This window comes from Microcebus murinus, chromosome 6 (assembly GCF_040939455.1).
Source record: "Microcebus murinus isolate Inina chromosome 6, M.murinus_Inina_mat1.0, whole genome shotgun sequence".
In the NCBI taxonomy this organism is placed as follows: domain Eukaryota; kingdom Metazoa; phylum Chordata; class Mammalia; order Primates; family Cheirogaleidae; genus Microcebus; species Microcebus murinus.
The window spans coordinates 81,955,244-81,969,741 of NC_134109.1; the positions used below are offsets into that span (position 1 = coordinate 81,955,244).

The 14,498-nt window shown below is 37.6% G+C and overlaps 1 protein-coding gene across 5 annotated transcripts in view; it reads right to left on the reverse strand.

The window, feature by feature from the left end:
• Nucleotides 1–14,498, reverse strand: part of TTBK2 (tau tubulin kinase 2) — a 148,896-nt gene that overhangs the window by 113,696 nt on the left and 20,702 nt on the right. For 4 of the 5 annotated variants that reach the window (XM_012766576.2, XM_012766572.2, XM_076004284.1 and 1 more), the window contains 2 exons: nucleotides 7,062–7,197; nucleotides 115–262 (listed from right to left, as the gene is read on the reverse strand). In XM_012766576.2, coding sequence (XP_012622030.1) covers nucleotides 115–262; nucleotides 7,062–7,130 — 217 coding nt within the window. In that variant the 5' untranslated portion in view covers nucleotides 7,131–7,197. Of the gene's footprint in view, nucleotides 1–114; nucleotides 263–7,061; nucleotides 7,198–8,042; nucleotides 9,043–14,498 lie in introns of those variants that run through there. The other variant, XM_012766575.3, reaches the window with a different exon arrangement.

Below are 14,498 nucleotides of genomic sequence, written 5' to 3' on the forward strand. Positions count from 1 at the left end.
AGCATGTTTATACCTGGCTGACACCAGAGTATTAAATTAGTAGTTAGAGAATGTAATCAAGGTTCAGAAAGATTAGAATAAATTATATATTGTACATCATACAAAGTAGCTTACCTTGTAGTTTTTTCAAAACAGCAACCTCCATTTTCAGAACTTGTTTTGGTTGTTGAGCTGATTCCACCTTCAGTGCAACATTTTCCCTGGTGAGCATGTCCAAGGCATCGTAAATTTCTCCAAATCCCCCACCTCCAATCTTTCTCAACTACACAGAAAATAAAATAAGAACACACACACTCAAAATTACTATAAGATTCTAATTGGAAACCAAATCATCTCTTATATTTATAATATATAATTTTAATATCCCTATTTTATGATGAAATATTTCAATATTGTTAAATTAATTACATATGTCAAGAAGAAAACAAATTCCTGGAAATAACATCAAAATCTTTTCCCAAGGGACTGCAAACTAGTTCAACCTCTGTGGAAAACAATATGCAGACACCTTAAAGCGATACAAGTAGATCTACTATTTGATCCAGCAACTCTACTACTGGGTATCTACCCAAAAGATCAAAAGTCACTTTATGAAAAAGACACCTGCACTCAAATGTTTATAGCACCACAATTCACAATTGCAAAGTTGTGGAAACAACCCAAGTGCCCATCAATTTATGAGTGGATTAATAAAATGTGGTATATGTATACCATGGAGTACTATTCAGCTGTAAGAAACAATGGTGATATAGCACCTCTTGTATTTTCCTGGATAGAGCTGGAACCCATACTACTAAGTGAAGTATCTCAAGAATGGAAAAACAAGTACCACATGTACTCACCAGCAAATTGGTATCAACGGACCAACACCTAAGTGAATATATAGGAATAACATTTATCAGGAAGGTGGGAGGGGGTAGGAGAGGATGGGTATATACAAACACAATGAGTGAGATGTGCAACGTTTGGGGGATGGTCACGCTTAAAGCTCCGACTCGAGGGGGGAGGGGAAGCATGGGCAATATACGTAACCTTAACATTTGTACCCCCATAATATGCTGAAATAAAAAAAAAATCAAACAAATAAACACAAAAAACCTTTTCCCACAGGTTTGTCCACAAAAAGTAATGAAATTATTTAAGCCACAAACAATTTTAAAATTTAGTCTACAGCCAGCATCAGAAATGTCACAAAAAATACAGTATTTGAAAGAATCACTTCCCACAAATGACATTCAGCAACCACATTTGTTGTTTTAATTCTAAGGCAGTTGTTTGCATACTTTCAAAACATGAAATCCTTTTGCCAACTGAAATCTTACCTGGGACCAATCTGGTGTATGTGTATGGAGGCAGTTGGAAGTGGCACAGCAGCCAGCACCCAGCCCTCTTCAGCATCACTTTATTCTTCTCTCTGAGGCATCAAACAGGCTCCACAGAGAGAGCAAAGCACTCCTATTCTAAACTACCTCAGAGTTCACTATACAGCTATATATTCAAATAAGAGTAAACTCTAATCAATTTAAGTACTTTCATCAGATACTTAATATTCTTCCTGATAAAATGTGTTAGTTTAACTGGGGAATAGCAGGTTCAAAAAGCTACTGACAAATGGACCTGCAAGGCTCTAAAAAATTGAGTTGGAAGTGAGGAGTGATATGCTTCAAGCTAGATATGGCAATAAGTTAGCCTTCTTTTATTTCCTGAAACTATGTCTTCTTCTTATCACATTATCAAATGTCTAAGATATAATATAATATAGGAAAAGTTATCATAGGTACAGGGTCCAAAATCCTCACCATCCCAAGAAGCCCCAGCTCATGTCCTACTTCTTTCTCCACTGGATCTTCACTGATTATTGCATCTAGGCTGATTTCTTTATCCTCTAGATTTCAATGGTAATTATTTAATCACTCAATCATTTTATCATGTCATACCTCAGATATCAACTGCATTATTACATTGCTTTTTTAACTGTTATGTTGCTTAACTTTCCACTGTCAGTGTCCTACCTCACTACAGAGAAACTAAGCTTTTTTTTTTTTTTTTTTTTTTGAGACAGAGTCTCGCTTTGTTGCCCAGGCTAGAGTACCATGGCGTCAGCCTAGCTCACAGCAACCTCAATCTCCTGGGCTCAAGGGATCCTCCTGTCTCAGCCTCCCAAGTAGCTGAGACTACAGGCATGCACCACCATGCCAGGCTAATTTTTTCTATATATATATATTAGTTGTCCAATTAATTTCTTTCTATTTATAGTAGAGACAGGGTCTTGCTCTTGCTCAGGCTGGTTTTGAACTGCTGACCTCGAGCAATCCGCCCATCTCGGCCTCCCAGAGTGCTAGGATTACAGGCGTGAGCCACTGTGCCAGGCAGAAACTAAACTTCTTCAAACAGAGGGCCTTGTTCTACTGGTGTCCCCGAAAGCATTTGGCAAAGTGCTAGCTGTATAATTATTACTTAATAACTACTTTTACATATGAGACATACTACTTTATTTTCATCTGGCAATGGGAAACAAATACTCTGAGGAACTACAGGATGAATTTGGGATTTAAAAAAAAAATTCCAGGAGTATTCAGTTAAATAAATTGCTGTTTGGTGGGCCTTGACTGGTACTTATGATTCATTATATTTTATCTCTTAAACAACACCTGATATAACTTTAAAAACTCATAAACAGTACCAAAGGGACATTCTTCTAATTTTGGAGAGGTGGCTTCATACTTTATCTCACAAAAAACCTTATCAAATGACAAAACAAAAAATCTAGGTTGAAGTAATGTTTTTGCACCTCACTCTACTTCCTATATGCCATTTGAACATCAATAGAGAATTAATTTTTTTTTTTTTTTTTTTTTTTGAGACAGAGTCCCGCTTTGTTGCCCAGGCTAGAGTGAGTGCCGTGGCGTCAGCCTAGCTCACAGCAACCTCAAACTCCTGGCTCAAGCAATCCTCCTGCCTCAGCCTCCCAAGTAGCTGGGACTACAGGCATTCGCCACCATGCCCGGCTAATTTTTTGTATACATTAGTTGGCCAATTAATTTCTTTCTATTTATAGTAGAGACGGGGTCTCGCTCTTGCTCAGCCTGGTTTCGAACTCCTGACCTCGAGCAATCCGCCCGCCTCGGCCTCCCAGAGAGCTAGGATTACAGGCGTGAGCCACCGCGCCCGGCCGAGAATTAATTTTTTTTTTTTTTTTTTGAGACAGAGTCTCACTTTGTTGTCCAGGCTAGAGTGAGTGCCGTGGCGTCAGCCTAGCTCACAGCAACCTCAAACTCCTGGGCTCAAGCGATCCTCCTGCCTCAGCCTCCCGAGTAGCTGGGACTACAGGCATGCGCCACCATGCCCGGCTAATTTTTTATATATATATCAGTTGGCCAATTAATTTCTTTCTATTTATAGTAGAGACGGGGTCTCGCTCTTGCTCAGGCTGGTTTTGAACTCCTGACCTTGAGCAATCCGCCCGCCTCGGCCTCCCAAGAGCTAGGATTACAGGAGAATTAATTTTTTAATTGGCTTGACAAAGCCCTAAGACATTAACAACATTATAAGGCAAAGAGACAGAGGCAGCACAGCATGATGGTGGTTCAGAGATTAGAGAAAGAATAGAGAATACAATCTGTGGCAGATTGTATTTTCCAAAGATAGCCACAATAATATCATCCATGCTTGCTCTTCTTCATTGTGAAGAAGACCTTTCATAATGAAAAAGGCAATATGACCTTGCTACTCCCTCATCAAGAGGTAGAGTCCACTTCCCCAGGATCTTGTGATTGTTTTAACCCACAGAATATGGCAAAGTGACACTGTGCCAGTTCTAAGGACAGCCCTTAACCAACCTTAGCTTCTGTTTCCTGTCTCTTGTAAGCCAGACACCATGTAAGAAGTATGACTATCCTGAGAAGCCATAGTCATGTGGAGATGCCCTAGAAAATGAGCCACCAGGATGAGAGTGGAGGATGGGAGAGCTAAAGAGCCCCAAGGTACCAGACAAGTAAGTGAAGAATACATTTGCAAGAAGATCCTCCAACTGAACCAATCCTGTTAATGCCATATGGATAAGAGACAATCCCGAGGCAAACTCTTCCCAAATTCCTAGTCCACAAACTGTGAGCAAAAGAAAATGATTGTTTAAGCCTCTAAGTTTTGATGTAGTTTGTTACATAATGATAAATAGCTAAAACACCATCTTTAACAATGAGCCTGTGATTTCTCACTAAAAATGCCACTGTGCCTCCCAAGTTTGGAGGGAAAGTTACACAAATATATCAGCTCTAATTATCAGGACAAGTGAACCACAGCAGGCAGAGCGTCACTTGTCACCTTTTGATATGTCTTCTGGAGAACAGCCAACCATTATCACAGTACTTGGTGTGACACACACACCCCCCCCCCCCTGCCCCCGCAAAGCAACATACATGGCTGACTTACATAAAAGATTACCAATTATTGGAATCTCCCTGCAGCAGTCCATGATGATAACATGGTTCTTTTCTTATATTTGGTTAAGTAAATTTTCAAAGCCTACTGATTTACCTATCAATAAAACACATTGTACCATATAAACAAAATTTTTATTTCTAAAGAAAGAATCTTCTTTTTCCAATCTGTTGGTAGGTTAAGGGAACCACTAAAATAGCTTTGTAAAACCTGTTAATGGAACAAAACTTTAATTGACAAACAACTGGGTAGCAATAGAAAATATTTAAATATATCCAAAACAAAAATAGCTCTTTTAAGAAATAAGTAGTCTTAGAGAGATGGCAGATTCCAGGTCTAAGGCAAGAAAGCCATTAAAAGACTAATAGGGCCGGGCGCTGTGGCTCACGCCTGTAATCCTAGCTCTTGGGAGGCCGAGGCGGGCGGGCGGATTGCTCAAGGTCAGGAGTTCAAAACCAGCCTGAGCAAGAGCGAGACCCCGTCTCTACTATAAATAGAAAGAAATTAATTGGCCAACTGATATATATATAAAAAATTAGCCGGGCATGGTGGCACATGCCTGTAGTCCCAGCTACTCGGGAGGCTGAGGCAGAAGGATCACTCGAGCCCAGGAGTTTGAGGTTGCTGTGAGCTAGGCTGACGCCACGGCACTCACTCTAGCCTGGACAACAAAGCGAGACTCTGCTCAAAAAAAAAAAAAAAAAAAAAGACTAATAGGATCATATAAAAAGAACTAAGGAGACAACATGAAGTATGCCCTTTTATTCAAATTAAAACAATTTGAACATCTTATAAGGATAATAATACAATGGACTAAAACCCATTGAATACGTTTAAATCCATGAATTCTTAATTATACTAAAAAATGAATCTCATTGGTCACTTTTGGAGAATGCTAAGAAACCAATCCATTATTTTGAAAACTGGTAAATTAGGAAAAAGAAGCGAGCATTTATCTTGCTTTCCTAATCAAATTGTATTTCAGGATAATCAAATAGTTGTTGATAAAATATTTCTCTTTATAGTTATATTTCAACTAATAAATGAAAGAATGATAGAATATCACTAATTTGTAATCCCGAATGAATACATTTAGTCAATGATCATCAATAACTGCTAACACCACAAAAATAAGGGACAGTAAGACATTACATGTCTTCTAGTGAAAACTCACAATATTGTTTATGAAAAAAAATGTGCTCACCTCAAAAACAAACCTAAACTCAGATCTAATCAAATCCAGATATACTACCTAATTACATGAAACACATGACAGAGAAATATGTTAACACCACGTGAAAGCAATTAGCAAAATCCAATCCATGGGAAATTCTACAAATGACCTTTAGTAAATTATAAAGAAAAAAAGAGGCTGGGCGCAGTGGCTCACACCTGTAATCCTAGCACTTTGGGAGGCCAAGGCAGGCGGGCGGATTGCTCAAGGTCAGGAGTTCGAAACCAGCCTGAGCAAGAGCAAGACCCCATCTCTACTATAAATAGAAAGAAATTAATTGGCCAATTAATATATATAGAAAAAAATTAGCTGGGCATGGTGGCACATGACTGTAGTCCCAGCTACTTGGGAGGCTGAAGCAGTAGGATTGCTTGAGCCCAGGAGCTTGAGGTTGCTGTGAGCTAGGCTGACACCACGGCACTCACTCTAGCCTGGGCAACAAAGTGAGACTGTCTCAAAAAAAAAAAGAAATTTTTACTTTTTTAGGCATGATAATGGTATTACCATTATGTTTTTAAAAATAAGTCCTTATTTTTTAGAGATACAAACTGAATCAGGTACAGAAGAAATGCTAAATTTAAGACTGCTTCAAAATATTCTGGGAGGGAAATGAAAAAGATGAATCAAGATTAACCATAAACTGATGACTATTTAAATTGGTTCAAGAGTACATGGAGGATCATTATGTTAGTCTATTTTTATGTATGCTTAAAATTTTCCTTAACAAAAAATTTAAAAAGAAAGAGCAGTTCATTGTACTTTTGAACACTGTATTTTTTTTCATTTGTTCTTTCCCTAAGTATAACTTTATTTACCTTACTCAATATTAGCTATTGGAAGTTGGGAAGATTTAGTACTAGGTGAAGCAAGAATAAGAATTAGGGTATAAACAGAACTTAATCATAGAAAAATAACTGTTTGTTTTTTTTTTTTTTTTTTTGAGACAAGAGTCTCGCTTTCTTGCCCAGGCTAGAGTGAGTGCCGTGGTGTCAGCCTAGATCACAGCAACCTCAAACTCCTGGGCTCAAGCAATCCTCCTGCCTCAGCCTCCCGAGTAGCTGGGACTACAGGCACGAGCCACCATGCCCGGCTGATTTGTATATTATATATATTAGTTGGCCAATTAATTTCTTTCTATTTTTATGGTAGAGACGGGGTCTCACTCAGGCTGGTTTTGAACTCCTGACCTTCAGCAATCCGCCTGCCTCGGCCTCCCAGAGTGCTAGGATTACAGGCGTGAGCCACTGCACCCGGCCGAAAAATAACTGTTTTAGGCATATAAGCAATGTATGTTCCCAATGAAATGTTATTTTTATTAGGATACCAAAAATTACCTCCCCCATATGTACACACACACATATATATATACTCTGAGATGTATACTTACCACTTTCCATCTTTCTTTCACCAGGATTCCAACACTCAGGATATCTGGCTGCTCTCCTCCCCCACTCATTGCAATATACTGATAAGGTAGAACGGCTACACAGGCATCCAGTTCCCAAGGGTGGTTTCCATTTAACCTAAAACAAAAGAAATAACAGCAGTATATCGGGGCTGAATAACACAAATAATATTCCAGCATCAAGAAGCAGTACTAATCTTATATATTAATTAGGTTGCTTTGTTGGAAAATGGGGGGGAGGGACCCCAAACTCAGTTCCAAAAATGTTTAATGCATATGTATAAAAAAGCACATATCTTTCCATTATATATGTCCAGTTATATAGCCAGATATTACAAAGACATTGTTACAACACAGATAGTATTTACAATAACTGAGATTGCTAGACTACAGGGCAAGCATGATATATCAAAGGCCCTTGATCTAAACAGGCCATTATCCTGAGTACAACATATTGCTGAAAGAAAAAGACATGGTCCCTAATTTACATCAGCTTATAGTTTAATAGGCTATAACTTAGAGCTGAACATCATTCCAGCTAATAATATCTTAATGTTACAAAATACACCTAAGTGTTGGTGGTATAGTGGTGAGCATAGCTGCCTTCCACAAAATACACTTAAAATGCATAGAAAACAAAAACGAACACAGAAAAGGGCTGTCGATCAAACCTGACACAATATTATATATATAAAAGAGTTCAAGACCAGCCTAGTCAACATAGCAAGACTCCATTTCTATAAAAAATTTAAAAATCAGCCGAGTATGGTGGTCCATGCCTGTTATATTAGCTACTCAGAGGCTGAGGCCGGATGACCACCTAAGCCCAGAAGTTTGAGATTATAGTTAGCTGTGATCACTGTGATCACACCACTGCACTCTAGTATGGGTGACAGAGTGAGACCCTGTCTCAAAAAAAAAAAAGAAAAAGAAAAGAAGATAACAGTAAAATGAATAGCATACCTGTAGAAAATGAAGATACAGCAGAAAAATATGGCCTACAGGAGATGAAAACTGTAACCTAGTCCAGAAATGAGAGGTTTATTGATAACAGTGATTTTCAGTAAAAAAAGCAAGATGCTGTATTAAAAGCATGCTCTTTTGGGTAAAAGGGAGTTGTGTATAAATAGCAAACTTTTTGGTAAAAGTCTAGAAAGTAAATATTTTAGGCTTTTCAGGCCATATACTGTATTGTCTGTCATAGCTACTCAGTTCTGCCATTGCAGCACAAAAGCAGCCGTAGACAATATGTAAACAAATTAATGTGGCTATGTTCCAACAAATTTTATTTACAAAAAAAAGTAATTGGTCAAATTTGGCCTGCAGACTGTTGTTTACTAACCTTTACTCAATACAAAGGGAAAAAAGAGGATGGAGAGGATAGGATAGAAGCCAAATTTCAGTGAATGTATCTTGTTATATAGTTTTAACTCTGGGACCAAGTAAATGTTTTACATATGACAAAAAAGTTTTCTATACTCCAAATTCAAGAAAGGACCATAATAACAGTAATCATCAAAACTGGTGTTAAACCCATTCCAGCCTATCAAAGATAGCTTGGAATGAGTGATATCACATTATTAAGTCAACCAGTCAGTAACAGCCACACTTCAAAATGACATTTGCATTAAAAAAGTCAATCAGGCCGGGCGCTGTGGCTCACGCCTGTAATCCTAGCTCTTGGGAGGCCGAGGCGGGCGGATTGCTCAAGGTCAGGAGTTCAAAACCAGCCTGAGCAACAGCGAGACCCCGTCTCTACTATAAATAGAAAGAAATTAATTGGCCAACTGATATATATATAAAAAAAAAATTAGCCGGGCATGGTGGCGCATGCCTGTAGTCCCAGCTACCCGGGAGGCTGAGGCAGAAGGATCACTCGAGCCCAGGAGTTTGAGGTTGCTGTGAGCTAGGCTGACGCCACGGCACTCACTCTAGCCTGGGCAACAAAGTGAGACTCTGTCTCAAAAAAAAAAAAAAAAAAAAAAAAAAAAAGTCAATCAATTCCTAAATATTCTTGCTTCACCAATCCCTGAACTCCACAATTCCCCAAATCCAACATAAGATCAGTAGTTTGTTTCATTCAGAGAAATTGTGTCCTACAATCATAGTTCTCCTTTGTATATCACACAATAAATTTAGCATTTTGTTCAGACAGTGAGTGATGGCATCTTTAAGACAATTAAAAGGAAAAATTAAATTTAAAAAAATACAAATACTAAAATTGGAGGAGAAACAATCTCTAAAACTTTAAAACAAACTGAATCCAATAACCCATTTTGTACCAAGTTTGTAGCATATTAACATAGGAAATAATTACTTCAAGTGGCTTTAAAATACAATATTTTGATTATACATCGCTAATAGATTAAGGAATAAAAGAACCACAAAGAAATCTTAAAACTGCATTCAGGAGGTTTACTGTTGCAATATCAATACCAATATCTTTTTTTTTTTTTTTTTTTGAGACAGAGTCTCACTTTGTTGCCCAGGCTAGAGTGAGTGCCCTGGCGTCAGCCTGGCTCACAGCAACCTCAATCTCCTGCGCTCAGCGATCCTACTGCCTCAGCCTCCCGAGTAGCTGAGACTACAGGCATGCACCACCATGCCCGGCTAATTTTTTGTATATATATTTTTAGTTGGTCAATTAATTTATTTCTATTTTTGGTAGAGACGGGGTCTCGCTCAGGCTGGTTTCGAACTCCTGACCTTGAGCAATCCGCCCGCCTCGGCCTCCCAAAGTGCTAGGATTACAGGCGTGAACCACCACGCCCGGCCTATACCAATATCTTAAAACAATTATAGGTATATTATAAGACACAGGACATAAAAAATTATTAATGTCATTAGGAATCAAAATTTTAATATAAAGATATATAAATATAAAAAATTAAAGAAGTCTGGTAAAAATCCTGAAATCTTACATTGAAGAAAACAGGAAAATACCATAATCTTCATTTAAATATGTATTTCACAATTCTAACCACTGAGAAATCCTAGCAACAATGCAATTCAGTAGCATTAAGCACCCCTAGCTTCCAGATTTAGGGTTCAAAACATCATTTCCCTCAGAAAAGGAGCTAAGACTCCTTGGAGAAAATACTAAGATTGGAAGAGGAAATGTAAAAGATGAGCATAGAATCTTGTGGTAGCTTTAAACCAGGGATATAACAAAGACCAGGGATAGATAGTAGTTTTGTGGGGCCTGAAGCTTATATTAAGCACCCACCTGCCCACCCTTTTAAAAGTCTTACTTTTGTAAATTTTACAAAATCATATGATCAATTCCCCATGCAATAAAGAACGCTGAAACTTAAGTTTCCTTATCTTCACAGTAGGTAAAGCCGCCTCTGTCCAAGATAATGGAGACAAGTCAAAAGGACACAGAAGCCAAGTGGAAGGGGCTAACACTGGTTTAAGGTGGGGAAATTTGAGTGTGAAAAAGAGTCGTGATTGCAATGAATTAAAATATAACAAATGTATAAAAATCCATGAGTTCATAATGCTACTCAAAAACAATTCATTAGACATTAGAAACAATCACTAGGGTACCAATTTATTACTCTGAATATAAACAAAAGGAAAATAAATATCAAGCATTTATCCTACCTTTCCTGTATTAATTGTATTTCGAGTACACCTAATAGTTGATAACAGAATTAAAAATTCACCCTTTTGCTGTAATCTAATGAAATAATCTGGGTAATAATTATCAATGGTTGCTAAACATTTTAGAACTTCATAATGAATAGAAGAGACTGATACTACTTAAAACTCACTGATCAATCTTCACATTACTAAAAGATCTGACAATGAATAGCACACCACTGACTCTGGAAACGAACTAAGGCCTAGACCCAAGGCTCAGGTCTCACTGACCACTTAGTGATGTACATCTGAGACATATCTGAATATTACTGCAAAGGCTTTTAAAACTGAACTAATAAAATTGATATTGTGGCTCATAATAAGAAATATATATATTTGGTCCTGTCCCTCGTTTCTAGTCTGAGCTCCTAAAACCCTTATAATTGCTTAAATGATTAGAGTGATAGGAACATCTTTTGTTATAACATTTGGTTTCTTTCCTTGGTTCCTGAAACAGCTCCATATAAATAAAGGTAAGAGGAGTATATTTTATTAGTTATAACAAGGCCCTTTCAACCACATCTGGGTTTTTGCTAATGAGGAGACTTTTGAAAAGCCACTAAGTCTGGAAGGCTGGTTGCCAGAGGAACCAATCCTGTAATTAGAGGGCTAGAACTTTCATCCCCACCTCCCAAGCTCTGGGAAGGCGAGAGGTGCTAAAGGTCGAGCCGATCACCAATACCCAATGATTTAATCAATCATTCCTTAATGAAATCTCCATTCAAACTCAAAATGAAGAGGTATGGGAAGTTTCCAGATTGGTAAATGTAATCACATGTTGGAAGGGTGGCACGCCCTAACTCCATGAGGACAGGAACTATTGTTCTAGGGACCCTTCCAGATCTTGCCTTATACATCTCTGGCTGTTCATCTGTATCCTTTATCATATCCTTTATTATACAGTGAACCAGTAAGCATAAGTAAAATGTTTCCTTGGGTTCTGTGAGCCATTCTAGCAAATCTCACTTCTCTGTCATTTGCCAGAAGTATTAAGTAGGGCATTAAGAAGAAATAGTTTATTTTTTCCTATCTTACATTTTGGTGTCAGAGAACTGGTCTTTCTCTCCAGTTTCTGGCAGAGCTTAGAATTTCCTGAGTGATATGAATGCCTCCGTTATGCCAATGAAGTGACTCCAAGCTTCAGGATAGGGGCTGTCACCTGAAAGCATGTGATTAGAGGGCTAGAACTTTCATCCCCTCTTCCCCACCTCCAGGAAGAGAGGGGCTGGAGATTGAGTTCAATCATGTGGCCAATGATATAATCAATCAATCATGCTTATGTAATGAACTCTTGATATTAAAAACTCTGAGCAACAAGGCTCAGGAAGCTTCCTGGTTGGGGAACGTACTGATGTTCCAAGAAGGTAGCATTCTCTGTCATCTACCCATGCTTAGGATTCTTACAAATTTGCCCTATATTCCTCTTCACCTGGATAGTCTCTTGTATCCTTTATAACAAAAGGGTAATTTTAAGTATAGCACTTTCATTAGTTCTGTGAGTCATCGTAGCAAATTATTGAACCTAAGGGAAGTGTGAGAAGCCACAAATTCGCATCTAACCAGTCAAAACTCAGGTAGCTTAGGGTCACCCAAGACTTGTGGGTGGCATATGAAGTCAGGGCATCCTTATGGGACTGAACCCTGTAACCTTCGGGGTTTGCACTAACTCTAAGTGGTTAATGTAAGAATTGAAATGAATAACACCACGATGATGTCAGAGAACTGATTCAGAACACAACCATCAAACAACTGGAACTGACATGTATAGAACATTCCACCAAACAAAAGCAGAATACATATTCTAGTGCATATAGAACATACATCAAGAATCTAATATCCTAGGTCACAAAACAAATCTTAACAAATTTAAAAGAACTGAAATCATACATAGTATGTTCTCTGATAATAATGGTATTAAGCTAGAAATCATTAACAGCAAGATAACAAGAAACTCAACAAACATTTGGAAATTAAAAACAACAGGGTCAGGTGCCTATTTTTATAAATCAACATGTTATTGGAACAAAGCCATTCATTTACATGGTGTCTATGGCTGCTTTTACACTACTAGGGCAGAGTTAAGTAGTTGCAACAGAGATTGTATGGCACTCAAGACTAACATATTCATTATTTGGACGTTTAAGTAAAAGTTTGCCAACTCATTCTAAATAATCTATCATTAAAGAGGAAGTCTCCAGGCAAATTAGAAAATATTTTGAATTGAACAAAAACTAAAATACAACATATAAAAATTTGTGGGATGCAGCTAAAGCAGTGGTTAGAGAGGAAATGACAGCATTAAAAACTCAGGCTGGGCGTGGTGCCTCATGCCTGTAATCCTAGCATTCTGGGAGGCCGAGGAGGGTGGATCATATGAGCTCAGGAGTTTGAGACCAGCCTGAGCAAGAGCGAGACCCTGTCTCTACTAAAAATAGAAAGAAATTAATTGGACAACTAAAAATATATAGAAAAAATTAGCCAAGCATGGTGGCACATGCCTGTAGTCCCAGCTACTCAGGAGGCTGAGGCAGAAGGATCACTTGAGCCCAGGAGTTTCAGGTTGCTGTGAGCTAGGCTGACGCCATGACACTCTAGCCCAGGTAACAGAGTTGAGACTCTGTAAAAAAAAACAAAAAAACCCACCTCATATTAAAAATGAGAAAAAGTTTCAAATTAATACTCTACGCCTCTACCTTAAAAAGCCAGAAAAAGAATAAATTAAACCCAAAGCAAGCAGAAGGGAAGAAACAATAAAGAACAAAAACAAAATAATAAAATTAAAACCAGAGAAATAGAGGAAAATCAATGAAACTAAAAACTGGTCCTTTTAAAGATCAATAACATTTTTAAGCTTTTAGGAAAACTGGGAAAAGAAAAAGAATACACAAATTATGAATATTATTAGAGGAATGAAACAGGGGTTATCAGAATAGACTCCACAGACATTAAATGTATAATAAGGAAATATTATGAATAACACTATACCTAGCAAGTAGATAACAATGGACTAAATCTTCAAAAACCACAACTACCACAATTCACCCAAGATAAAAAAAGGATAGCCTTAATAGTCCTATTAAAGAAGTTGAACCCATCATTTAAAACCTTCCCACAAAAGAATCTCTGGGTCTAGACTTTTTTCAATGGTAAAGTCTACTAAATGTTTAATGAAAAAATAAAACAAATTTTATACAATCTCTTCCAGAAATAGACGAGAGGAAAATAACTTCCCAACTCATTTTATGAGTCCAGCACTAACCTGATATCAAAACTAGTTAAAGACAATACCAGAAAACAAAATACCAGCCCCTATCCCTCATGAACACAGGAATGAAAATTCTTCAAAAAATATTAGCAAGCTGAATCCAGCAAGACATAAAAAGAGTAACTTACTACAACCCAATATAGTTTATCCTGGGACTCAAGGCTGATTCAATATTCAAAAATCAATTCACATAGTCTACCAGATTAACAGTCTAAAAAAGAAAACCACATGTTCTAGCATTTGATGGGAAAGTATTTAACAATATTCAATATTCATTCATGATATAAACTCTCAGCAAACTAGGAAGAGAACTTTCTCAACCTGATAGAAAACATCTATTGGGGAAAAAAAGCTCCCACAAACTGACTGACAGATTTAACACGATTCCAACTGAAATCTAGGCAGAATGTTTTATATAGAGAAGCTAATTATAAAATTTATGTGGAAGGCAAAAAAATACACAAAATACTTTTTTCTCACAATTTTCACAAAGAGAGATCCAAAATATT